This window comes from Mustela nivalis, assembly GCF_964662115.1.
Source record: "Mustela nivalis genome assembly, chromosome: 18".
Classification (NCBI taxonomy): domain Eukaryota; kingdom Metazoa; phylum Chordata; class Mammalia; order Carnivora; family Mustelidae; genus Mustela; species Mustela nivalis.
The window spans coordinates 11664305-11688911 of record NC_139037.1 but is presented as its reverse complement, the minus strand read 5'-3'; the positions used below and the strand labels follow the sequence as shown (position 1 = coordinate 11688911).

Below are 24607 nucleotides of genomic sequence, written 5' to 3'. Positions count from 1 at the left end.
AGGATGTATATTTAAAAAGCAAAATATAAATATCCAGATAGAGAGGATTCTGGGAAGATAGTGGCTGGAATGCATGTCTCCTCTTTTTGACTTACAGTGCCAGCTCTTTCCCTCTTCGAGCCAAGCAGTGGGGCAGGCAGTCATGGCCCAGGAGTTAGAAAGGCTTAGCTCCTGAGAAAATGCTTAGACACAGCATGAAGGTGGAGATTGGAGATGATAAGATACCTGGAAGATGTACAAGACATTTGACATACAAGTAATAGGAATAATGGAAGGAAAAGAATGTAGAGGAAGATTGTATTGGTCAGGATAGGCTAGAACTAGGTCGATAATGTAATAACAAATAAACTCAGTAGTTTAAACTCAACAAATTCATTTTTTCCCCACACTACAGTATCCAGTACAGGTCATGGCTATGTTGGGGGTTGGAGGGAAGAGGTGCATGGAGTAGTGGTCTGCTCATTGTTATTTAGGAACCTAAGGTGGTGGGCTGCAGCACAGGACTGTGGTAAATCATGAGCTAGTGCTTAAAGTCTGCTTGGCAGTGCATAGATTACTCCCACTCACATTTCCCTAGCCATAGCAAATCACAACCTCACCTTTAACTTCGAAGGGGGTAGGCAAGTACAATCCTACTGTAATATATAGCTAGAAGGAGGAACACTAGAAATACTTGGTGGACAGCCCTGATGCCTTACCACGAGGGGAATGACTAAGGCACATCTAAGCATATCCTATAAAATATCTGAACCCTAAGGATGAAAGGAAAAATCTCTCAAGCTTTCCGTCCAAAGGAACATATTATTTACAAGGGGAAAAGAACCACACTGGTGGTTCAAATTTTCTGTTTGCTACACCAAAAAGCCAGAATATGGTAGAATTTTTATCCATAGACCATTGAGGGAAAAAAAGGAAAACAACGATCCTATACTAAGGTAGATTTTTATTAGCATAGTATTAGAAGTCTTAGCCAGAGCAAGTAGGCAAGAAAAAGAAATAAAAGTCATCCAAATTGGAAAAGAAAAAGTAAAGTATCAGATGATGTAAAATTGTATAGAAAACCCTAAAGCCTCCACCAAAAAATTGTTTTACCTAATAAACAAATTCATTAGTCAGTGACATATCCAAAAATGAAATTAAGAAAATTATTCTATTTACAATAGCATCAAGAACAAGTACTTAGGAATAAATTTAACCAAGGAGGTAAAAGATTTGTACACCAAAAGCTCTAAGACACTGACGAAACAAACTGAAGAAAACAAATAAAAAGATACTCCGTGTTCATCGATTGAAAGAATGTATGTTGTTAAAATGGGATTTTCACATTCAGTGCAATCCATATCAAAATTCCAGTAGGATTTTTCACAAAAAAATAGGAAAAACAATCCTAAAATGTGTATGAAGCCATAAAAAATCCTGAATAGCCAAAGCATTCTTGAGAAAGAAGAATAAAGCCAGAGGTATCACACTTCCTGATTTCAAACTATGTTGCTAAGCTATTGTAATCAAAACAGTATGGTATTGGCATAAAAACAGATACATAGACCAGTGGAACAGAATAGAGGCCAAAAATAAACCCATGCATGTACGGTCAATTAATTTTTTACAAAGCACGGAGAATACACAATGGGGAAAGGATAGTCTGTTCAGTGGTGTTAGGAAAATTGGTTATCCACATGCAAAAGAATGAAACTGGATCCCTTACATCATACACAAAAATCAACTCAGAATGGATTAAAGACATTAGTATAAGACCTGAAACCATAAAATCCTACAATTTATGATTGAAATTTGTAAGAGAGCATGTCCCCACTGTCACCTGCCACTCCTGGTACTTACTGTGCTTGTGAAATTGACTATCACTGTCCTAACACACCCAAGTTCTCGGGCACCTGTCTCCCCATCAGAGGGGCCTTCCTTGACCACTGTAGCTAAATTAGTGCATGCATGCACGCGCACATACACACACACACACACCACACACACCCTCACTGCTTGCTACTTTTTTGGTGATTTATGATGAAAATTTCAAACGTACAGGAAAATGGAAAGAAATTTCACTTAGGCATCATTTTATGATACATTTCATTTCAGTGCACATCAGTACATGTTGCTTTAAAATGCTTCAGCACGTGTATCATTAACTACAGTTCAATATTTGCTTAATTTTTTTTATGGTTGAGGTAAAATATAAAAACAATGAAATTTCAAATCTTAACTGTCCATTCATTGAAATTTGAATTCATTGAATTCAATTTTGAATTTTTACACATGCATATGTGTAACCCAAACCCTCTTCATGATATAGAACATTTCATCACCCCCAAAAGGGCTCTCATGTCCTTTTCAGTTCATTTCTGCCCAAACTGCTACCTCCCAGAGACGGGCAGTGTTCTGATTTTTTCCACTACAGAATTTTCCCTGTTATAAACTTCATACATCTGGAATCATAATATGTGCTCTTTTGTGTCCTTCCTCAGCATATTTTTCGTATCTGTCCATGTGGTTGCATGTATCAGTAGTGCTTGCTTTGTATAGCCAAGTGGTGTTCCATTGTATTCCATCAAGCCACAGTTTGTGTACCTGTTCCGTTGATAGACAGTTGAGTTATTTCCAGTTTTTGCTTGTCATGAATAAACCTGTGATGCAAATTCTTACAAACATCTATTTGTAGACATAAGTCTTCATTTCTTTTGGGTAATTATGTAAATGAGGAGTTGTTTAGGTCAGGCCGCGTATATGTTTTGTTGTATAAAGAACTCCCAGACTGCTTCCCAAAGTGGCTCCTGCCAACAATCCGTGAGAGTTCTAGTTGCTCTACACTGTTGCCAGTATTTTAAATTTTACTGTTTGGCAATTGAGTAAATAGATGCATTGGGGTTCTCCAGAGAAGCAGAGCCAATGGTCAGGGGAAGGAGAAAGGGAAAGAGAGAGAACGTGATTTATTGTAAAGAATTGGCTCATGCAGTTATGGAAACTAAGAAATTCCATGATCTGTCATCTGCAAGCTCAAGATCCAGGAATGCTTTCTGGAGTTAGTTGCAGTTTGAGTCTGAAGGCCAGAGAACCAGGAGAACCAATACTGTACATCCCAGTCTGACGACAGAAGACAAGTGTCCCAGATCAGCCAGGCAGACAGCTCAGAGCCTCTTTTTCTCCATCTTTTATTCTGTTCAGCATTTCCAATGGATTGGATGATGCCCGCCAGCCTAGGGGTAGGCAGTCAGCTTTATTGAGTCTACCAATTCGAATGTTAATTTCATCCAGGAACACCCTCACAAACACACCTAGAAATTATGTTTAAGCAGATATTTGGGCACCCCATGATGCAGCCAAGTTGACACATAGAGTTAACCATCACAACAGACATGTTAAAATACATACACACGCGTGCGTGCGCGCGCGCACACACACACATTAAACTGGTTCTAGGTGTCAGTGTGGCTGTGTCCTCTAATAGCCACTGACGAGAATTCTCTTGGCTCCTGAGGCAACAGGTAAGCCTCAGTCCCTGGAATGGAACTGCGGAAGGCAAGTCCGGAAGAGAGGTGTTGTTAAAAGAAGCAAGTCAGAACTGCTGGGCCTTTTCCTAGTCCAGAATGTTCTTTAGGCAGGCATGCCTCACCAACTCATAAATTGTGCCTTGGTGTCCAGTTATGTCTCAGAGGTTGTGTGGAAAAGTATGTGTGAAGAATGTGATATCCGCAGCCTCTGCTCTTGGGGACATGTCTCTTCGGCAGTTAGAAATGTCAAAGAAAGTCATCCATGTTACCCCTTGATCTTTTTCCTGTAATCCCATTTTACAGGGGCCCCTGGGTGCCTTAGTCAGTTAACATCTGCCTTCAGCTCAGTTCATGATCCCAGGGTTCTGGGGTAGAGCCTGAGTTATTGGGCTCCCTGCCCTGCAGGGGGAGTCTGCTTCTCCCCCGCCCTCTGGTGTTCCCCCTACTTGTGCATGTTCTTTGTCTGTCGTCTGTCGCTGTCTCTCTCTCTCTCTCAAATAAATAAATAAAATCTTTTTTTTAAATCCCATTTTAGCAAATCATTTGGTCAAGTCCCACTTCACAGACAAGCCCCACAGGATGTGAGAGGAAAGAAAGATCCCGGCTGGAAACTAGGAACTGAACCGTGGGGACAGAAGGCCCTGCCTGGACGGCCTGGCTTCCTTTTCCCTGGTTGCTTCTTCAGATTCTTCTCCCTTTAGGTGATCCCAGAGACAGGCAGAACTGGGGCAGCGTTAAAATAGCGCATCAGCCTAGGAGGGAGGGTCAGGGAGGGAACTGGGGCAACACGCGGAGCACACGTCCCGCCCGAGAAATCAGGTCTTAAAGGAGAAGGTTGCAGTTTTGGGAACTGAGAAAAACTGATTTACATCACAAGGTGGATGTTGTGGAGGACTGAGAGGGTGGTGACCTGAGCCAGTTGCTCCTGTCCCTCCTCCGTTGCCTTGTCAGTCCTGGAAGGACCCGGGTGCAGGCAGAGGCTGACCATACATGACTGTGTGTGCGCCCCGGGGTCTCTGCGGGTTCATCTAGCAGGGGGCTTACGCTGCCCTTGTGGCTACAGGGGTCCAGGCCCTGCACTGGGTGCCGAGTGGAGGTTTGTCTTCTGCCAGGCGCAATGGTTTGTAGCCCAGCTGAGGATTCCCCCGTTTACGCAATCTGCTGTTGAAAGACAGGAAGCAGCTGGGCTCTGGCTGATCACACACTCGTGGGCTGTTCTGGCTGTATAATTCTGAGCGGCTCTGATGACGAGAAAGAGCAGAAGTGAGGTCCCCATCAGAAGGGCTCCTCTCAACTGGGGTAGAGGAATCCTGTGGCAGCGTCTGCTTGGCAGAGCCCATCCTGGGCAGAATTGGCAGGTTACAGGCAAATTCCCCTTGGTGCCCTGTCATTCGTCCCTTCCTCATTTTGAGAGGTTGGCAGAGAAGGGCTAGGAACCGTGTAACTTCCGTGCCTCTGCCACAGCTTGGTGGGAGCACATGACGACTGAGAGGAACCGCGCTCAGACTTGGCCAGCAAGCTGGGGGCGGTGAGTGAAGCCGGCCCTTCACTCTGTTCAAATTAAAGACCCAACGTGTGCAGGGCGCTGCTTCTGACAGAAAATAAGATCGGGAGAGGGAGAGTGGCCGGGTGCGCGTGCTGCCTGCCTCCCAGCTCCCGGGGTGCAGTGGGCAGTCAGGTCTCAGGGGCAGGCAGGGAGCACCTATCCCAAACACTCTACTGTAGCTTTCTCATGAAGGAAAAGAAAGCATCTCGTGCACACACTTCTTGAGGGCTGATGAAGGGCTCTCCTGAAATTGGAGTCAATCTCATCAGTTGGGCGACTTCGTGAGCCTTTGTCTTTGTCCACAGGCTGATTTCAATTTGGCTCGAACTTTTTTCCAAAATGGTATCAAAATTTCCTAGATACTTTAACTTCCCGGTAGCTCATAAGGATCACAGTATGTATCATTCCATAGCGCTGTTGATGCTAAATTGTGACTGGACATTTACAAGAAAAGGTTGGGGCAGTAGAGTGGTAGCACCCGTCTGAATCATGGGATGACCTTCCAGGAAAGAAGGTGGGGACATCAGTTATTCCCCCTTCCCTCTTGTCTTTTATTTTCCGTTTCAAAGGTGATTTGCAAACTCGGCCTTTTAACCCCCAGTGTTACAGGCTCGGTGCCAAGTAGAGAGCACAGCTCTGTCCTTCCATGTGAGCAATGCCCAGGAGGAAAAAAAATGGCCGATTGCTTCCGTGTATGGGATTATCCAGGCCCACGTGCTTCAGAAGAAAGTGCTGGGACAGTGTGGAGGATTTGAAGTTATTATTTCGTAATACCCAGCATCTGTGTGGCATTTATGTTCCCTTTGCCGTAGCATGCCATCCTCCTATACCAGCCCTCCTGTCGCCCAGCTCGGCAAGCAGGGCACACGCCAGGCGGTGAGGCTTCCTGGGCGCTGTGTGCCAGCTCTGCGAGGTCGAGCTCACAGCAGTACCCCCTCCGTCACCCCGTCAGTGAGGAGACACACACAGCCCAGCGGCTGCTCACAGGGACCACTCAGTGCCCTTGAGCTGCTGTCGGTCACCCACTGCAAGAGTGGGAGCCACAGGCTGAACGGGGAGCCTCGTTCCACATGGGGTTTAGCAAAGTGCCGTGCGTGATGCTCCAGAAGTGCACAGGGAGCCAGTGGGACAAGGAGAGGTGGCCATTCCCTCCCTACCTGCTCTGCAGGCCCACTCTGCATGACCTATGGCCTCTGTGCCCTGCTGCTCCGCCATCCCCAACCCCCATCTCCTGGCCCCCCAAACCCTTCCCCAGTCCTCCTCTTCCTCCTTCCTCATTCCGTGCTGCCGGGCTTGATGATACATTTGATTAGCTGCTTCCTCGGGCACTTGCAGTCTTCTTACCTCATCCGATCCTTGCAAGAGAGAGGCCAAGTCCTCTTTCTTTCCGATGAGAACACAGAGGTCCAGGGAGTGGAGATTACTTAACCACATCTCGAAGCTGGAAAACCCAAGTCATCTTGTCATTTCCTACTCACGTAATAGTCTGTGAGTTCTTTTTTCATCCTTAATCCTGCCCCCCATTCCAGAGGAAGGTCTCACAAGTGGCACTAACCCTGCTTTTGCTAAAATATAGGTCTCTTCCTACCACGGCACTGCTTCCTCTCTCGATGTAATGTTTCCTGACCCGCCTCTTCTTAAAACCCTGTTCTGAGGTGTTTTCCCGGTACCACTGTGCAGTTAACCCAGTTTCAACCCTGTCTCCCCAGAGATAACATCAGACCGCACAGGTTAAGGGCTCCGTCCCCTGAGACTGCCCCCCATTTCAGACACCAGTCACAAGTTCAGGTTGTCACCTCTGCTTCTGCCTGACCGCACTTAGTGAGATGTTCCCATGATCCCCTCTCAAGTTTGTTTAATTTGCTAGAGCAACTCACAGGACTCAGAGAAACATTTTACTTACTTGATGACCATTTTATTATAGAAGGATATAACTCAGGAACAGCCAGATGGAAGAGATGCAGAGGACAAGGCATGGAGCCCCCATATCCTGTCCTGGGGTGCCAGCCCCCCTGAATCTTCATGTATTCACTGCCCTGGAAGCTGTCTGACCCCCATCCTCTGGGGGGTCTATGGAGGCTTCATTACACAAGCATAATTGATGGAATCAGTGGCCATTGGTGACCAACTCCATCTCTAGCCCCCTCCCCTCCCCAGGGGTTGAAGGGTGCGACGAAAAGTTCCGATCCTCTAATCAGCTGGTTGGTTCCCCTTGCAACTAGCCTCCATCTTTACTTTAGCAAGGAAGTTTCCCAGAGTCACCTCATTAACATAAATTTTGGTGCGTTTGAAAGGGACTTGTTATGAGTAACAAGACGTTCCTTTCACATTACAGCTCTGGAGCTATTCGGGAACCAGTGACAAAAGACCAAATACTACTGGTCTTATAACGTTAGGAAATTCCCAGGGTGTTAGGAACTCTGTGCCAGGAAGGGGACGAAGACCAAATACATAGTTCTTACTGTAAATCACAATATCACGTGTAGTGGCTTGTTCTTCCTGGATAGAAAGGATTTTCAATGGCCTAAGAAATCTGACCTGCCTCAGCCCCGCCCCTTCAAGTGTTTGAGCCTGAGTCTTCTTCTAGGCCTCTTTCTCTTTACAATGAGGGCACTGGCCTAACCCTGGGAGTCTCACCTTGGTTTGTTTTTCTGGGACATAAATGTCCAATGACGTTTCCTTGTAGACCTTCTCGTTGGGTGGCCTACTTCCCTGTACCTTAGCTATAACTCGACTCCCTGTCCTGCATTCAAGGAGTCATGTTAGGACGCGGGGGTGATTGATGCTATTATAGTGATAACCATGAACCTGTTCTAGGTTATCAGAAAAGCAAGTAATGCGGGGCATAAGGCCTCCTCTCAGTAGTAATAGTTCACGTCAGTATTCCCAGCGACTGTATCAGGCCCTGGTTTTGGAGGAGCTGGTCCAGGGCACATCCAGCCTGACGTGCTCTCAGCTGTGAGCCCTCAGCCTGCAGACAGGGTGCTTACGTGTAACAAGTTGGAACTAGAAATGTCCTATAGTCATTTAAGGTGTCATAAAACCTTGGTCTTTTGAGCCTGAAAAAAAGGTGGAAGAACTCTGAAGAAAAAGAGACAATCTCCCAATGGTTGGTAATTCTGTGGAATGTTTCTTAATATTAGTTTATGGGCATGAGGGCAGATTCAAGGCTGCAGAGGGACTTAGGGTAGATGTGAAGACATCCTCATTGTACAAGATTCAAGTTCCTTACTTTCCTGTCCACCACATGTGTCACACTGGGTCTGTAGATTTCTGACCTGGGTTAGAAGAGAATCAGCCTGGCACATCTGAGGTCTGGTTTTGCCAGAAAACAGGGGATGGACCCTCCGCCCACCATGTTTCTTATCAGTCTTCTGGCTTTGTTATTAATGGATTTATAACCCACCTAGAGATCAGAAAGTATAGCCCTTGCTCAAAGCTTGGCCAGGATCCTTGGATTGATAGCACTTGCAAGACTTTTTAGCTGAGACATAGGATGCCCACGATCTTTGAGGAAAGGGGTCAGGGGAATAGGGACTGTGCCCCGAAGTCTGAGGTCCACTTTGTCCATAGTTAACTGGACACTGGATTTTCTGTCTTGTCCTATAGTTCATTGTCACTGAAAAGAGGAGGTTTGGAGAAGACTTTGAGCAAAGTGCTTATGCCCTACATGGGGACACAGGAGCTGGCTTGCTTCCTGTCTCTACACCTGCAGCTCTCAAAGTCCAGGGCTCCCATATAGAGTGAGCAAGGCCCTGGGAAGAAAAGTGTGACCTCCTCCGCTGTCCAGGAGCAGCTAACAGTCAATATGAGCCCTTCATCTCTTACCTGTTTCGTAGGAAGTGTTGCCGATAGATATTACCAGCATCCAGTGAAACTGGGCATAGAATGCTTTGGAAAGTTAACAGGAGAGTCAGATTTTCACAACAAGATTTAGATGTGCTGTATTGAACCTAGGAAATCCAAGCTTGGGGACAAGTAGGAATTATGGTCACAAAAGGGAGAAGCTGCAATGTGTGAAATTTGATGTGGACAAATGAGTAATAACTTTCCAGTGGTATTAGATCATTTTGGTAGAATGGAGCAGAATTGATCATTTTGAAAATAATTTCAAAAATAAAATGGGGGAAAATTGGAAATTGTTTATCTTTAAGGTGTTTATTAAAAAAATAAGTCAAGGGACTGTGTTCGTTTAATCGAGTTTAGCTCAGAAGATTCTCGGCGGAAATCTCCCAATACTGGTACAGTTCTGACTGAACTGCCCGGATGTATGAGCAATCCAGACTCCCATGGCGGTGGGACGGCGGGGTCACACCACCCTGTGTTCGCCGGATCTTGTGCAACAGCTGTTACTCTTAGTGGCACACGGCCAAGGCGCGCGTGGCATCTGGGAGTGCTCCAGAGGGCCACCCTGCTGCTCCACACTCTCAGAGGACAGCTGCCTGAGCAACGGGGAGGCCCGGTGGGACGGAGGTGCTACCTGGTTCGGGGGGCAGGGGCGGGCAGGTGAAGGATGCACATGCTGACCTGACTGCTGTCGGGCTTCCTCCCACAGGTGCCCAGCCCAGTGGTGTGAGGGCTGTGAGGGGGAGGGCTATTCAACGCTTTGTTACCCCAAGACTGCTGATTTGTTTGCCTTGATTGCATCCCTGCCTATCCCTGCTGTCCACTAGAGCCCCTTGGGAAAGGGTCTAAAGGAAAATAAAACTCAAACCAGCCCGGGGCCTTGGGATAAGATTCGCCAAGGGGCCTGGCAGGGATAGCACTGGCGGGACAGTGGGAGTTGGGAGGTTGTGATAAAATAACAGAATGAACGAAGGAGGGATCGGGTCTAGGGTCTGTCTAGATTGTAGTCCTCCACGTTGGCCCTGAACCCCCTGGCCATAGCTGTCTTGGGGCCTCTGTGTTGGTTGTGGGTGTGCTTGGCTTGGAGGAAGTGGTTCATACTGTTCTCCTCTCTTGCAGGTTTCAAGTGCCCCATTTGTTCCAAGTCTGTGGCTTCTGATGAGATGGAAATGCACTTTATAATGTGTCTGAGCAAACCTCGCCTCTCCTACAACGGTAAGGATTTGGTGGGGGGACCCTCCAAAGGAGAGTCTTCAGTTCGTGCGGCTCTGGGCAGCGTTGCCACCCTGTTCTCCGGCAGGAGTGCCTGCGTGGTGTTGAGGAACTGACTGTTCAAGGGATCTTGGTGAAGCAGCTGGGAAGGAAGCAGAGCAGAACAGGAAGGCAGGCCCAGGGGTCAGGCCTGCGGCCCTGGACAGGCTCTCAGTGTGCTCAGTTAGGCCTTTGCCCATTTATGCACCTGCCACTGGGGGCCTGGGGAGGATGCCCCCTCCTTAGGGGAGGAGGCTTCGGTGCCGCTGGTGTGCACAGCACAATAGCTTCAGCAGCGGACACCCTTCAGAAAATAAAAATGCTGACCTGCCACCTAGTTAGTCCACCAAGGCCACACTGCTTCCCACCTTGGAGGCTGCCTCAGAGCTGAGCAGTGGGGTGCAACAGGGAGTGCAACAGGGGGTAGAATCACCAGGCCAGGCCATCCCATGAAACACGCAACCTCTGTGGACGAAGGAGGTGTCAGCATGGGCCTGGTATGCTGTGGGTCAAGATTTGGGACCCAGCCAATCTGAATTCAAAGTCTGCCTTCATCACTTCGAGACTATACAGTCTTACACAAGCTGCTCAGCATAGCAGAGCCTTGGTTTTCTGTCCATGAAATGGGACTGTCAAGGGTCAGTGGTCAGGAACTTACAGCAGCCATTGATTGAGACAGTCACCCTCAAAGATGTGAACCCCTCTTGAGTTTCCTCTTGTCATTTTCCAGAGTGGAATGACCTCTCTTTAGTGCTGGGTCCTGTGGGCTGCCAGCAGCTCTCTGGTCTTCCACTGTTACGTGCTTAATCTGGTCTCCAGACCACGTTCACCAGAGAAATTCGTCTTCTACCAGAGCAGGCGCTGGATCGGAGGAGGTTGTGTCCCAGCCCTGTCACTGGGCTGCTCCCTGGGGTTGAAGTCAGAGCAGCACTCGGGAAGGGTTCAGCGAGTTCTCAGTCTGTGGACTGGATGGGAGGTGAGCCTGGGATCACTTGAGCCCCGTCCTGACAATGAAAGTGTCCCGGGTAGACTCTCCTTCCAGAGCTGTCCTTGGCCTCCTGCCTCCTCAGACCCAGATGCACTCCTGCCTCCGCACAACGTTAGTCTAGGGAGGCCCGATGATTCCAGATTGCTCCTACAAAGTGCATCTGACAAATCTGATCTACTCCTGCTCCTAAAAGCACACCCTACTATTCTTTTATCTCTTACTTACTTGCTTAGCCGAAATTTCTGCATGCATGTGGGTAGGCTAGTTACCTTCTTGTCCCAGCTACCCTCAGTCAGTCATACTTGGTGGGGTCAGAGGCTGCAAGACAAGTTGTGGGCCCTGCCCCCACCCCCGGTGCTCCCATCCCCTCTATTTCCCAGCTGGTACCCAGGAAGCCCCTGTTCTACCCTGAGGAAACCCTCTCCCTGTCCCCGGACACTGACTGCTGCCATTCTCTGAAACATTGTTATGTGAGCTCTGGGCTTCCTGTCAGACTCGTCAGTGCACGTTCCTTAAAGGATGCTCCAGCTCCACTTGGTTCTGCCCCTCGTCTCTGCCTGGGACCATGGAGGGTGTCGAGTCTTCTCCTGTTGCCCACAGCCCTCCCCAGCCATGGCCTCAGAAACTGTGTTCACTCATTCTCCACATGTGCATAGCCCTCATGAAGACCGCTTTTTGTCCTGTGGGTGGCTGGGGAGAGTTCTCTGTAGACACTGCCTTGCTGTCATAAGAACACAAAGCAGCCTCAGAGTGGGCTCCGTCCGAGAGGACTGGGTTCTTGACGTCATCAGGGAGAACTTTGCAAGGGCAGCTGTGGAGGACAGAGCGCTCTTGGGGCCACCTGTGTGACAGGTACCCACACACCCCATTCATTGAGCTGGGAAGGTGAGGGCCTTATAAGTGCCTGGTGCTCCCCAGAGTTCTCCTCTATGCCCACAGCCACAGGGCAGGGCCCCCTCTACCTGTCCCCTTCACTGCTTGGCAGCCCAGTCTGAGCACATGCCACCCGCAGAAGTCACACTCACAGTCCCCTTAGAGGAAGAGGAAGTTGGCCAACCAGCCCAAGACAGAAGTGCAGCTGTTCCCATCCTGGTCCCATTTCCCCTCCTCCTCTAATTGAAAGCTACATCTTCAGGATGTGTGTGTGTGTGTGAGAGAGAGAGAGAGAGAGAGAAAGAGAGAGTGTGTGTGTATGTGTATGTGTGAGAACTAGAGGCTTTAAATTCAAGGTTCTCTTCTGCAAAAGCCAATCCTTCCCAGCAGAGGCAAGAGCAGTGTGTTGCATCTGGTCCTATCAGTGGAATTTGACTTAAGGCCATGAAGATGCTTCAGAAATGATGGCCAGCCTCTCCCTGGAGACCTACGCATTAATGGCCTGGCTCCCGGGAGCCAGTCTCTATGTTTGCTGAAGACATTTGAACCTTCCAGATAAGAGAAGGTGTTTGCCACCTGGAGTGTGTGTATGGAGTGGAAGTCTCCAGAGCTCGTCTAGGGCCTGTTCTACTTCACATGTAGGACAGGCCTTTCAGGGGCCATAGGCCAACCAAGTCAGGGCCTCTAAGTGTTTATTTTGGTTTTGCCAATAACATAGTTTGCCCATGATTTCTCATCACCCCATCCTCCCCACCTTCTACTAGATCTTTTCTGTTAAAAAGAAATGTGAGAAGACTTAAAGAATCTATAAAGTGTGCAGCTCCTGGAATCTTCTGGAAAATGGGCAAGATGAGCTTTTCTTAGTGGATAGAAAACAAAGTACCATTTTCTTTCTTCTTCTTCTTCTTCTTTTTTTTTTTTTTTAAGATTTTATTTATTTATTTGACAGATCACAAGTAGGCAGAGAGTGGGGGGAAGCAGGCTCCCCGCTGAGCAGAGAGCCTGATTCGGGGCTTGATCCCAGGACCCTGGGATCATGACCTGAGCTGAAGGCAGATGCTTTAACCCACTAAGCCACCCAGGCGCCCCACAAAGTGCCATTTTCTTATGAAGATTCACCAGAACTCCTGGTCACTCCCCTGGAGATTTCTCATTGACATACACATACACACACTTTCTGTAATTGCTGGCACTAATTGGGGGAAATTTCTAGAAAATTTACAGTGGTTATATAAGATGAAATTTAGTTAACCACCAAAGGAAAAAAAGTAGAAACCTCCTAAATGAGGCAGATAGAAAGTAGTATTTTTCTTATTATGAGGGTTGGCCTGAGCTGTGGGCTGGAAAACCTCCAGTAGCGGCCTGCCAGATTTAAAAAAAAAAAAAAAAAAAAAACAACAACAACAACAACAACTTAGGAAAGGCAAGACTAGTTTAACTGGTCCACCCAGTGCTCAAGAGAAGTGTGAAGAGCAGGAACTGGTGCTCCCAGGGCAAGCACCTGGCTCAGAAGGCTTGTGAGTTGCCTACGCCATGGAGAGGGTGCAGAGAGCGCGCCATCCCTCCTCCTCCTCACCCAAGGGTCTCTCTGAACTCAGGACCCCTAGGAGATGAGGGGGGAGTTGGTCCGTCCCACTTCTGTGGGTAAATGTGGTGAGCTTTAGTAGGCCTCTGATTTCTCTCCTATTCAACATCTGTTTGTAGTCCTGAGAGCTGAGACTCACCCTCAAGAATATGCACCCCAGTTTCGACCTCAGCTGGCAGAATGAGCCTTGAGATGGGCTGGGGGACCTGATTTTGTTGTGAACATAAGAGAGTCCCGATACCGTGACAGGGCAGGCACAATGGATGGCCAGCTGTTTGTGGAAAGTTTAGGAGACCCTGATTCCAAGACAGCCAGGGGTCTGTGGCTCCAGTAGATTCTGGGGTGTTTCAGGTTTCTTTGCCAGCAGCACTAAGGGAAGCTTAGTGCCTGGTAAAGCAGCTTCAGGAGATGCTCAGCTCTCTTCTGGAGTGCAGACCATGTCCTGCGTTTTAGGTCCTCCCTACCCTCTCTCCTCCTCTCTGCCAAAAGTCGTTGCCCCCAACTTCAGGGCTCTGAAAATGCTGCGTGTTGTGCAAAGTTTCTTTGAAGGAGCGAGAATCTGACTCCCCTAAAAGCAGGAATACTTCCTGCTAGTTTTCCCCAAGCCAGCAGACGTGTGTAAATGGTGCTTACTTGGCCTGCGTCCCTGCTGAGACCCTGTGGTTGGGATGGAAGTGCCTTTTCTTAGGCCTGGAGGAACCAGGTCCTGGCCGGCCGAGGAGTGTGCCCAGCCCAATGGGGCCCTGCCAGGGGCTATTGTTAGACCTGCGGCAGTGCCAGACTCAGAGGTGTCCCCTCCTCCAGGAGGGAGGGCCGGAGGGAGCTCCAGCATTGCTGACCAGTTGGCTGTTGGGTGAGTGAGGAGTCAGCGGGCCGGAGACACACAGGGGCTTGCCACAGTGGGGACACAAGAATCAGGTGGCTGCAAGAGAAGGGACTGAGTGGGGTCACCGTGGGGAGCCCTATTGAAGAGGAAGTCCTCCAGGCCTGAGCTTTATTGGCTGACTCTCGCTGGGCTTCCATTATTGGAGCAGTCTGGGGTGTCTGGGTGGGGATGCCACCGCTGGTAGGGGATCTCTCTGCTCTAGATTTCCCTTTTCCTGGAGATTTCCCAAGAAGGGAGCTGGCAACACCTGGCACTGATGGCACCATCCCTCCCTAACCCGCAGGAGACGGGGGCCGGCAGCTCTGCATTTGCTGGGGAGGCAACAGGGGTTCTCCTTCTGGCTCCTACCTACCTTCCCAGCACCAGGGGAAACGCATGATGTCTGGTCCTGCCCTCAGCGGCTGACTCTGAGCTGTACCAGCTTCAGCCTCCCCGCCCCCCACCCATGACGCCAGCAGCTCTGGACGTCCCCTGGGGAGTGTGGGGGCCGGGGCTCTCCACAGGGCAGCGCAGCCTCACAGTGGCACTCGGGGCTGTTGGGGGCAGTGCCGCTCCCTGCACCTAGGCTTCTCCCCCTTCTTGGGCCCCGCATGCACAAATCCACAAGGAGAGAAAGAGCTGGAACTGAGATGGCTGGTGCTTTCTAGCCTCAAGGGAAGAGACCCTGTTGCCTGGTCTCTTGGAGACCAGGAGAGGAGGTAAGGTCACCAAGTAGAGGGAACTTGTCTTGGAAGCCATGGCCACTTACCAGCTACATGGGCTGATTCAGAGACACCCCGTCCCCGCCTGCCCAAAGGGTCTTTAGCATTCACTGAGAGGTTTCTGTGAAGTCCTGCCATACAGCTGACCCCAAAGAAGTGAAGCCTCCTTTCTCTCCTTGTCCTAGATCTTCTTTGACAAACAGCTGCTCTCAAGAGTGCTCCCCCTGTATCTCAGAGAGCGAGCAGAACTAAGCAGTCACTTCCCACCCTGCCCTACCCCAGCCGCTGCCCAGGCATCACCTCTCCCCCTGCTGTGGCACCGGAGAGCTTTGCCTCTGGTTTGGTTCCCTGGTGTAGTCGGAGGGACAGGCATTGGCATCATCGAGCACCACCCCCAGCCGGACCAAACACTTCGAAGACCCCCCTTGGGCAGTGACATTGGCTTTGCACAGGGCATCAGGAAGCTTGGGCGGGGCAGGGGTGGGTGGGGGCAGTGGTTAAGAGCCAGTAAGACAAAAGCAGAAGGCAGAGCTTCATTTCTGGGTTCTCAACAACCAGCATCGGTTAAGGCCCCATCCTGTGGGTACCTAGGAATACCAAGGGACATTTGCGTCTGTCTTCCAGGTGGCCTCAATCTGTGCCAGGCCCAGGGTCCTTGGCTTTGGGCCTGGAGGTTCCCAACGGCGGGCAGTAGCCTCCTGCAGAAAGGGTGTGGAAATCACATAGGAACCTGTTGATAGCCAGGCATCGGTTTCAGCCACTTCCACCCTCCTGCTGAGTTCCCAGGGACATCTGGGGGCTGCCGATTCCAGAGCTCCAGGGACTGGGACAGGAAGTTTTACTCAGCCCACTCAGGCCTGTGGCCGGATCTGTGTACCTCCTGTTTTCCGCTCCGGGAAGAATGCCACTCCCTGGGCACAACACTGGGTGTGGACACCGCTGGCCTCCCCACACTGTCAGGTTCCCAGCCCCCAACTCCTCCCTATCCTCGGCACTCCAGGCCACGGTGAGATGGGCTCCCCACCCTTGCCAGCTGCGTGGGCCAGTCCGAGTTCATTCCCACCCGCGCTGCAGCCCCAGGCTGGCTGGTGAGGCACAGCACGGTGCTGTCTGCGAAGTGTCATATGCTGGTAGTGGACTGTTAGGATGAAAATGCGTCTGACCTTCATGTGCTCAAGCCTGAATCCTTGGTAAGGAAAAGGAACCGCCCTTGCGCCTCCTGTCTCCTACGCATGCCTGGCCCTTCCCTCAGTGACATCCAGTATGAACAGAGAGGAGGGTCAAGTCCGGTCCTGTTGAAGAAGCAAATCTCAAGTCTTATCTCCATTCCCGGCTCCCGCCCCCTAGCTCCGTCACCTCTACCCTGGCCAGAAGCCTGTGCAGGTGGAGAGCACAGCTGGCCGGGCAAGGAGCTGTTTGGAACCCAGGGAATTCCAACCTAACCCCTTGGCCTCACAGCTGGGGTGCCAGTCTGTGGGGGGAAATGGAAGGGATGATAACTTGGATCTGTAACCTTACTGTCCGCAAGGAAAGGAATTCAGCCATTAGTGTGGAGAGAGGGGCGTGACCGGGACCCAGGGCCCACACTCCCTGTACCAATGAGACTCCCGAGGCAGGGAGGGCAGAAGTCAGCACCCAGGAATGTCTGCAAGACAGCTCTGCCTTCTCAAAGCCCAGACCGGTTTTCCCCCCATCCTTATTGGGGATTTTTCCTGCAATGTTTTATTTTGAAAGTGTCAAACATAGAGTACAGTTTGAGGGTTTTACCGTGAACGCCCAGATCCTCACCATCCAGAGTCTGCGTTTCCCTGCAGGCGCTCAGTTACTTGGCTCCGTCCACCAAACCCATCTTCCCCGTCGACACGTTTCAGAGCCACATGAAAACACCAGTACGCTTCCTTCTTGGGGTTTTTAATTCTACAGGTAATGCACGTGCGAGTACATTCAAAAACACATAAAAACATTCTGCTTTTAGTCTTCCTTGCCTTCAACATGGAAGTGTAGCTCCTCCAGATGTTTCCTGGGCTTACATGAACGCACAGATGCACACACATAGTAAGGAGGGCATCTGGTGCCCTAGGACATGGGATCAAGCTCTTCTGCTGATCCACTGCTTGCCACACTGGGAGTCTGAGGTGACCACTGGCAGACCAATGATGCGCCACCTGCTTTTTCTGTTCAGGGGGGCCTGATGTTGGCAGGGGACAATCCCAGGTCGTTGTGGCCAGGCAGCTGAGAGTGACTTTTCCCACAGCTCATATGCCCAGGGACATCAGTACTGAACTGTTCCTAACGGGCTTTTTTGTCAGAGTTCCTGGTAGGGAGCTTTAAGGCACTTTAGCTCTCTAGGCCTTGAAGAATCCTCATTTTCTGGGCCCCAGATGTTTCCTTTCCCACCAGAGCAATCAGAGGGAGGACCCAGAAACAGCAAGGGTGAGGGGCACCAAGTGAAGGGTTTCAGGCCCTGCAGAGGCAAGATGTTTGACTTCTCTGGCTTCCGTGTCCTCTTTGGCAAGACAGGGAAGACACATACGTCCTGCCTCGCTCGTGAAACTGCGGCTCAGTTGAACACACACCATCTCGGTGTGTGTCAGTGGCAGTGCTCGAGAACAAGTAGTGAGGAACTGATGCTGTTTCCAGCTCGCCTTTCTCCACATCCATCACCCCCTCCTTGGCATTTCTCCTGTGGTTTGGGGAACTTCTGAGTAACCTTGGCTTCCCTCACCCTTGCACCTGCCTTTCAGATGTTAGAGTTAACCTTGTGTTCTGTCTTCTGCTTTCTTGGATTTCAGCTGAATCTCTATCCCACGCCTACACTCGTCACCCACATCTCTCTTCCAAACCCCAGCCCTAGACTGCAGTGGACTCCTGGAGGTTTCCATTAGCATGTCCCAGTGGAGACACCTGGTCAGCACCTCGCACCCAACTCAACTCACTTCTCATGCCTGACCTTCTCTTCCTGGGTCCCCTCTCCCAGGCACCTGCCACTTGTCCAGCTGCCCTGGTCAGCACATGCCATCTCTCCCTCCTTGCCCCCGTGGCTAGTGCAGGTCCTGAGTCCTTCCCTCCTGCACTGCTGCCGCGAGCTCCCCATCTCTGAGCTCTGCGAGCCCATCCTCCAGTATTAGCAGAGACCAGCGGTGATCAGAATGCGTCTCCAGAGGCTCCTGATGAACCACATGAAGCCTAGACACCACAGCAGAACACGAGTTTGTCCTGGGGGTGTCTGTCTCACCCCATTGTGGCCCCCGTGTTTCTCTGCAGATGCCTTAGCAAACTTCCCGCTCTTCCCAGTGCACAGATACTGTTCCCTTTGCCTGAAATGTCCGCACCCTGATGGGGCATCAGCCATCCCTTCTTACCTGGGCTTTTATGCATCATAAGGCTTCCTAGAAGTTCGTGTGCTGTTCATTTCCATTTTCTTGTCCGCCTCCTCTGTGAGACTGTGACTTCAGTCCTGAAGCCGTGGCTTCTTCGCGGAGTTGCCAGTGCCCAGAATGTCATAGAAATTTAATAAGGGGCTGCTGCCCCAGCCACAGTGCTCCTTCTGTGTGCTCAGGCTTTTCCAACCATGGCTGTGCGAAGGGCTTGGGGTGTCCAGTAGCTTCCTCCTGTTCCTTTTTGTGTGGGGGACCTTTTCTTCTTTTTTAAATTGAGTCATAGTACCATTTAGAACCTTCCCAATGCTACCACCACCACCATCTCTTTCTAGTTAGGATTTTCCAAAGAAAACCCCTTGCGTGATTGTACTTTTACCTGAAATAAGAGTCCATCTCACAGAGCCAGAGGGTAGAAGAGTGGGTCACCGGGGCCAAGGGGACGGGGAAGTAGGGAGGTGCTATTCAACAGGTGTAGAGTTTCAGTCATGTCAGATGAGTAAGTTCTGGAGATCCGGCTGCAGTTACCAGTACTATCGTGCACTCTTGAAAATCTGTCAAGAGGGTAGATTTCATCGTAAGTGTTCTTAAGAACACCACCAGAAGAGGAGAAGAACACCCCTGCCCCATAGAGCAGTCACCCCGCAACCCTCCTGCCCCAGCCCTGGGCCTATGTCTTGTTCGGATTAGCCTGCGCTGCACATTTCATAGAAAGGAGTCGTTGAATAGGGGACTTTTTGTGTCTGGCTTCCTTCCCTTCACGTGATGTTCTCCAAGTCCATCCACACTGCAGCCCGCATCCGTGTCCGCCCCTTTCCCATGGTCGAGCGACACTCCGCCGTATGGATTTGTTGATCCAGTTCTCAGCCGGGGGCGCCAGGGCTGTTTCCACCCGTCGGCTGTTGCGACCCATGCTGCTGCGGACGGGCTCGCCCCAGCCCCAGCCCGAGCCGTCGCTAGAGCTCCCGCTCTTCCATCCTCTCTCCCTCACACCCCACCGCCGTGCTTTGCCAAACCAGAACTCCAGGCACCTGGTCCACGTGTATGTTTGGGGGAAGGTTTCCTCAGGGAGGCAGCTGGCCTCTGCGACATACCTGTCCCCGCCCGAGCCCCTTTTGCCCTTCGTCCCCTGGCCACTTTCTTGGTGATTGGTCCCATGTGGTCTCGAGATCACGGACGTGCAGTATGCATTTCTTGTCTCTGCAGGGAGGGCTTTCGGGTCAGCGAACCCTTGGGCTCCTGTGTCACCCACACAGCCTTGCCCACTTAGGTGGCCCAAGGGTCCCACCCAGTTCCCAGACCTGTGCCCGCTTTGTGCCCCCTGTCTGCTAGTGACTGACCATCTTCCGCTCTCCTCTGTCCCCCCCTTTGCAGATGACGTGCTGACGAAAGACGCGGGTGAGTGTGTGATCTGCCTGGAGGAGCTGCTTCAGGGGGACACGATAGCCAGGCTGCCCTGCCTGTGCATTTATCACAAAAGGTATGGAAGGGCCCCCAGGGCCGGTCAGCTCCATCTGCGATCCCAGAGGGCCCCTTCCCTGCTGCTGGGGTGGGGGGGTACCCTCACCACTAGCCGTTCAGTCCCCTCGGGTGGTGGGACAACCTCTTTGCCAAGGGCTCTAAGTGGGGGCAGAGCAGGTCTCTGGTGTGATGGCCTGGATGGTAAGGGCTGACAGAGACCTGCGGAGCCCATAGGCGAGAGGCACTTAAGATCCCACCCGGAAAGAGGTTGCTTTTGCATGTCTCCCTGAGCCTTTTCTTCCTCCACGGGCTGCTCCACAGCACGAGAACTGCCATCCGTGCCAGAGAGGCTGCACAGAGGGCTAGTGCGTGCAGCCCCTGTCCCTTCTCCCCCGAGGGCCAGAGGCAAGAATAGCCACGACTTGGGCAGCCACGGCACGAAAAGCTGCTGGAATTAGCAGGGCTCAGAGTCATTCTCAGGCTCTAGTACGAGCCGTGGTCTTGCTTCCAGCTAGAAAGAAGACACCTCTTTTCCCAAGACGGGAGGACACTCTGTGCCATCTGCTCTTGGCTCCCTGAGTCCCAGAACTTCTTCTGACACACGGGCTTTTTCACAGCCCGCCTCACAGGGTTACTGGCCACGAGGCAATGGTGGCGCCTGGCACACAGATGTGGCTGGTGCATGAGAGGCTCCAGGTTGGCCCCAGGGGAGGGGGTCTTGAACTGGGTCTGGCACAGATTGCTCCAGCCCCCCAGGGACGCACCGCTCAGAACCAGAAGATGGAAATGCTGGGCTCTAGGGGAGAATTATGCAAATTATCTACCTGGTTCCTGTGTTCGAAAATACCCAGATGTTGGCTTACAAATCAGAAAGCTCTCTTGGGGCAATCTCTGTTTCCTGTCTGGTTCAGATGGTCCTTTCTCTGAACACTGGAGACCAGGGTTTCACTGTCAGCCTCTTGTCTGGCCCTGTCTGACCGTCCCCAGCAACGTGACTGAGCCAAAGGGCTGGTCCTCCCCTTCCCATCTCCTCCAGGAAGGGTTCTGGCCATCCGCTGACCACAACTGACCAAGCTATGTAGAGCTTGGCAGGGGTGGGGAGGGAGGATGTCTCCTGAGAAGTCCCACCGGGGACAAAGCCTCAAGGCTGCCCCTTTGACCAAGGAGGGGGCTCTCCGGACCCCAAAGCTGGAGCAACAGCCAGCCTGCTGGGTCTTGGTTCCCATCTTCTTGTGCTTTAAGCCCGAGAGATGGTGGGCTCACTGGCCAGCACGGCTGTCCCGCTCTCACCCTCTCCCTGGTAGCTGTTACCCCCCACCGCCCCAACCCCATCCAGGCTCTCCTCGGGTGAGGCCTTGGTCCCTCTCAGGGCCACACTCCCTGCTTCCTGCAGCTCCCAGATCCAGCCAATCCTATACCCACCCTGCTGGGCCGATGCCTCAGGCTGAGCTGACATCAGTCTTGGTGTTCTCCCTTCTTGCTTCAAAAAGTGGGTGTCTGGGGACATACTTGTTTTCCCGAGGTCCTCATGAGTGATTTAGCAAACCCCTGCTCAGAAGCCTAACCCCTGGAGAATACACCCCAAGGAACAGCCTGGTCAGTGGTAACGTGTCTCCCCTTGCCACCTCCCTGCCTCAGTTGCATAGATTCATGGTTTGAAGTGAACAGATCTTGTCCAGAACATCCCGCGGACTGACCCTGCTGGGCTCGCTTGCTGACTCCTCTCAAAGGTGAGCCCGTGGCTGGGGGTGCTCTGGATTCTGGGCCTGGGGTCCAGTCACTCTGGGGCCTGGAGGGTAGGGAGCTCAGGTGCCCTTACACACCCCACCAAGAAGGGAGCATCTTCCCAGTTAATAGTTCTGTGAGGGGGCGGGTATGATTCTCCAGGAAGACTAGCAGATACAAACTCCTAACCTGATGGAGAAGCTGCTCAGTAGAATTACATTCGCTGGGAAAAGACCCATGTATTCCGGACATCTAAAGCGAGTCTCCCTGAAGGCTCAGAAAGATCCCGTGGAACGTGCCGGGTGGGAGAAGCAGCGGCGAGCTCTAGGACCAGACGCTGGGTTTGTGTCCTGCTCCTCCTCGTGCTGGAGGAGTGGTGAGGGCAAGTCCTGCTTCTCGGGGTCTGCTTCTTCAGGCCAGGGGGATAACCTCACTCCCTGTGGGAGTCCCTGTGGGACGGTACACTGTCCTCTGCGGTGCTCATCCGTGATCATGTCACTGCTGGTTCTTCCTGCCTTTAGGCCACCTGCCTCCCATACACACTCACACTCTCACCCATACTTACGCACACACCGCTTCCAGATCAATCTCTGCAGCAGGCCGGCACAGCCTTCCCCACCAGATGTGCACACGTGGTCCCTATCTAACTGTGCTCTGACTCCCCGTCTCCTCCCCAGGGCACCTTGCTTCTCTGCTGACCACCCTCTCCTGTCCCCATCCTCCCTGTCCCTTGTGAGTTCTGAGGCGGCACTTTCTTTTTTCTGGCAAACAAAACCCCTAGAGAAAACCAAAACCCTGACTCCACCTCATCTCACATCAAAAGGTTTTGGGGCTTCCTTTCTTTTCTCTCTCTCTCTCTCTCTCTCTCTCTCTCTCTCTCGCTGTCTGTCTCTCTTGTTTTTGTTTGTTTGTTTTGTTTTCCTTTGTTCTTTCATTAGGTTTATTTTATTTATTCCAAGTAAGCTCCCAGAACAGCTGATGATGTCAGACAAATCAGGGACATTTGCTCTTTTTACCTTCCCCTCAAAAACTGAGGACACGGGGAGAAGAAAAAGCAAGGGTGAGAGTGAGGCAGAGGGACTGGGCCGGCGCCGGAGCGGGAGTCCAAACCCCGGCGGGACGTTTGGCTTCGGGCCCCAGAGTGGAACCACAGACGCCCGGCCAGCCTCAGCGGGATGCATGCGGCCGGCCTCGGCTGCCAGAGCGCGACTTACGTGTTCCGGTCCACACAGGGACAGCCAGCCCCCGTTCCTGAGAGGAGGCATCGGACACGGGCAGAGCTGAGCTGGGGACACCAGTGGGAACAGGGCACCCCTTCTGCACTGACTTCCAGAAAATGGTTCTCCCTTTCTCCCTGAGGACACCAAATTGGAGGAGAGCGAGTTTGAGAGAAGAATCAACTGCTGTCTTTCCCCTCAGCCCTCCTCCCAGGAGGGAAAGGGCATTTTCTTTTACACCTTTGAAAGGCATTGTGGGTCTGTCTAAAGTGTTTACAAAAAAAAAAAAAAAAAAAATTATAAAAAAAAAAGTCTAGTGTCGACTGGTGTTTTCCCTCGTGATGTTTACAGATTGCTGTCTGCTGCCCAGCTAGAGCCCACTCAGTGACAGAGACGAACGGGGCCGCGCACACGGTCTCCTCCTGTGCCCAGCACCGTCCCATCTCCACGCCCACCCTGGCCCTGTCTATCACCACCACTCTGCCTTGGGTGTTTTGTCTTTCTTTCTTTCTTTCTTTTTCTTTTTCTTCTTCTTTTTTTTTTTTTTTTTGGGTGGTTTTTTTTTTTTTTTTTTTTTTTAATTTTATTTTTCCCCCTCCATTTTCTGGCTTGGTTTTGCACATATCTCACCTTGGGACCCTGATATTTAACTTCATTGCCAAAAAAACAACAACAACAATAACAACCAACCAACCAACCTATCAAGGACCTCTTCCTCTCCCTACCCTTTATCTCTCCCTCCTTCCCTCCTGGTTCTGGTCAGTTCAGAGGATTTAATAATCACAAGTGTCCTGCAAAAATGCCAGAACATTTTTCTTAGACCCTTGTAGATTTTTTGTTTCCAGAAAACTTAAACACACAAAAGACTTACTAAAGGAATATGTACAGTTATCCCTGTTTTCAGGCACTCTGTTTGAGAACATTTTAGCCATTGATGTTCACACGTGGCATCAGCCCATGCAAGATAGGTTTCTGTATTTATATATTAAAATACAAAAAAAAAAAAAAAACTTATAAAATGTTTAAAAAAATGTTCAAAGCTTGGGGGAAAAGCTTTCTTCATTAGTCAAGGTGTTTTGATATGGTATTAAAATGTCTAATAAAAGGTGCACTGTGTGACTTTATTTTAATGAGGTATTGTTACACATTCAAGAATTGGAGGTTGAAGGCCTGTCCCCCACTCCCTCACCTACCTCCCTAGCCTTCCTCCAGGCTGCTACTTGGCACTACAGGAGTGTGGAGTGGTCCTCAGAGCAGTCATGCCTGGGCAGAGGGAACCTGGCAGGTCATACCTGAGTCCTTCGGGGGTTTTGACCCTCCCAAGCATCATGGAGTCCGTCTGCCATCACCTGCGGAGTGGTTATGACAGAACTCTTCAGGAAAGATCTGCGGGGGCAAAAAGATCCTGCAGCCGGTGGAGGCTGCAAGGATGCAGACTCAGGTATCGGCCCAGTCCCCGCCTTCATCCTCAGTTCCCCATCCCACGTCCGTCCTGCCTCGCCTGTTGCTCAGTCTGCATCTCGGTGCTGACTCATGGGCATGCTTCATTGAGGCCGAGAAGGAGGCCCTGCTTTGGGGCTGAGCCAGCTCAGAGCCCTTGAACTGGAACCAGCCACTCCGGGCTCACAGGAGTTGGCACACCTCAAGC

At 51.1% G+C, this 24607-nt stretch overlaps 1 protein-coding gene across 3 annotated transcripts in view; it reads left to right on the top strand.

Moving 5' to 3' along the window:
- ZNRF1 (zinc and ring finger 1) overlaps positions 1-24064 on the top strand; it is a 100096-nt gene extending 76032 nt beyond the window's left edge. The window contains exons 2-5 of one of the 3 annotated variants that reach the window (XM_082712303.1): positions 10015-10110; positions 19931-20036; positions 21656-21747; positions 22975-24064. In XM_082712303.1, coding sequence (XP_082568429.1) covers positions 10015-10110; positions 19931-20036; positions 21656-21713 — 260 coding nt within the window. In that variant the 3' untranslated portion in view covers positions 21714-21747; positions 22975-24064. Of the gene's footprint in view, positions 1-10014; positions 10111-19930; positions 20037-21655; positions 21748-22015; positions 22487-22680 lie in introns of those variants that run through there. The other 2 variants (XM_082712304.1, XM_082712305.1) reach the window with 2 other exon arrangements.
- The last annotated feature ends 543 nt before the right edge of the window (positions 24065-24607 follow it).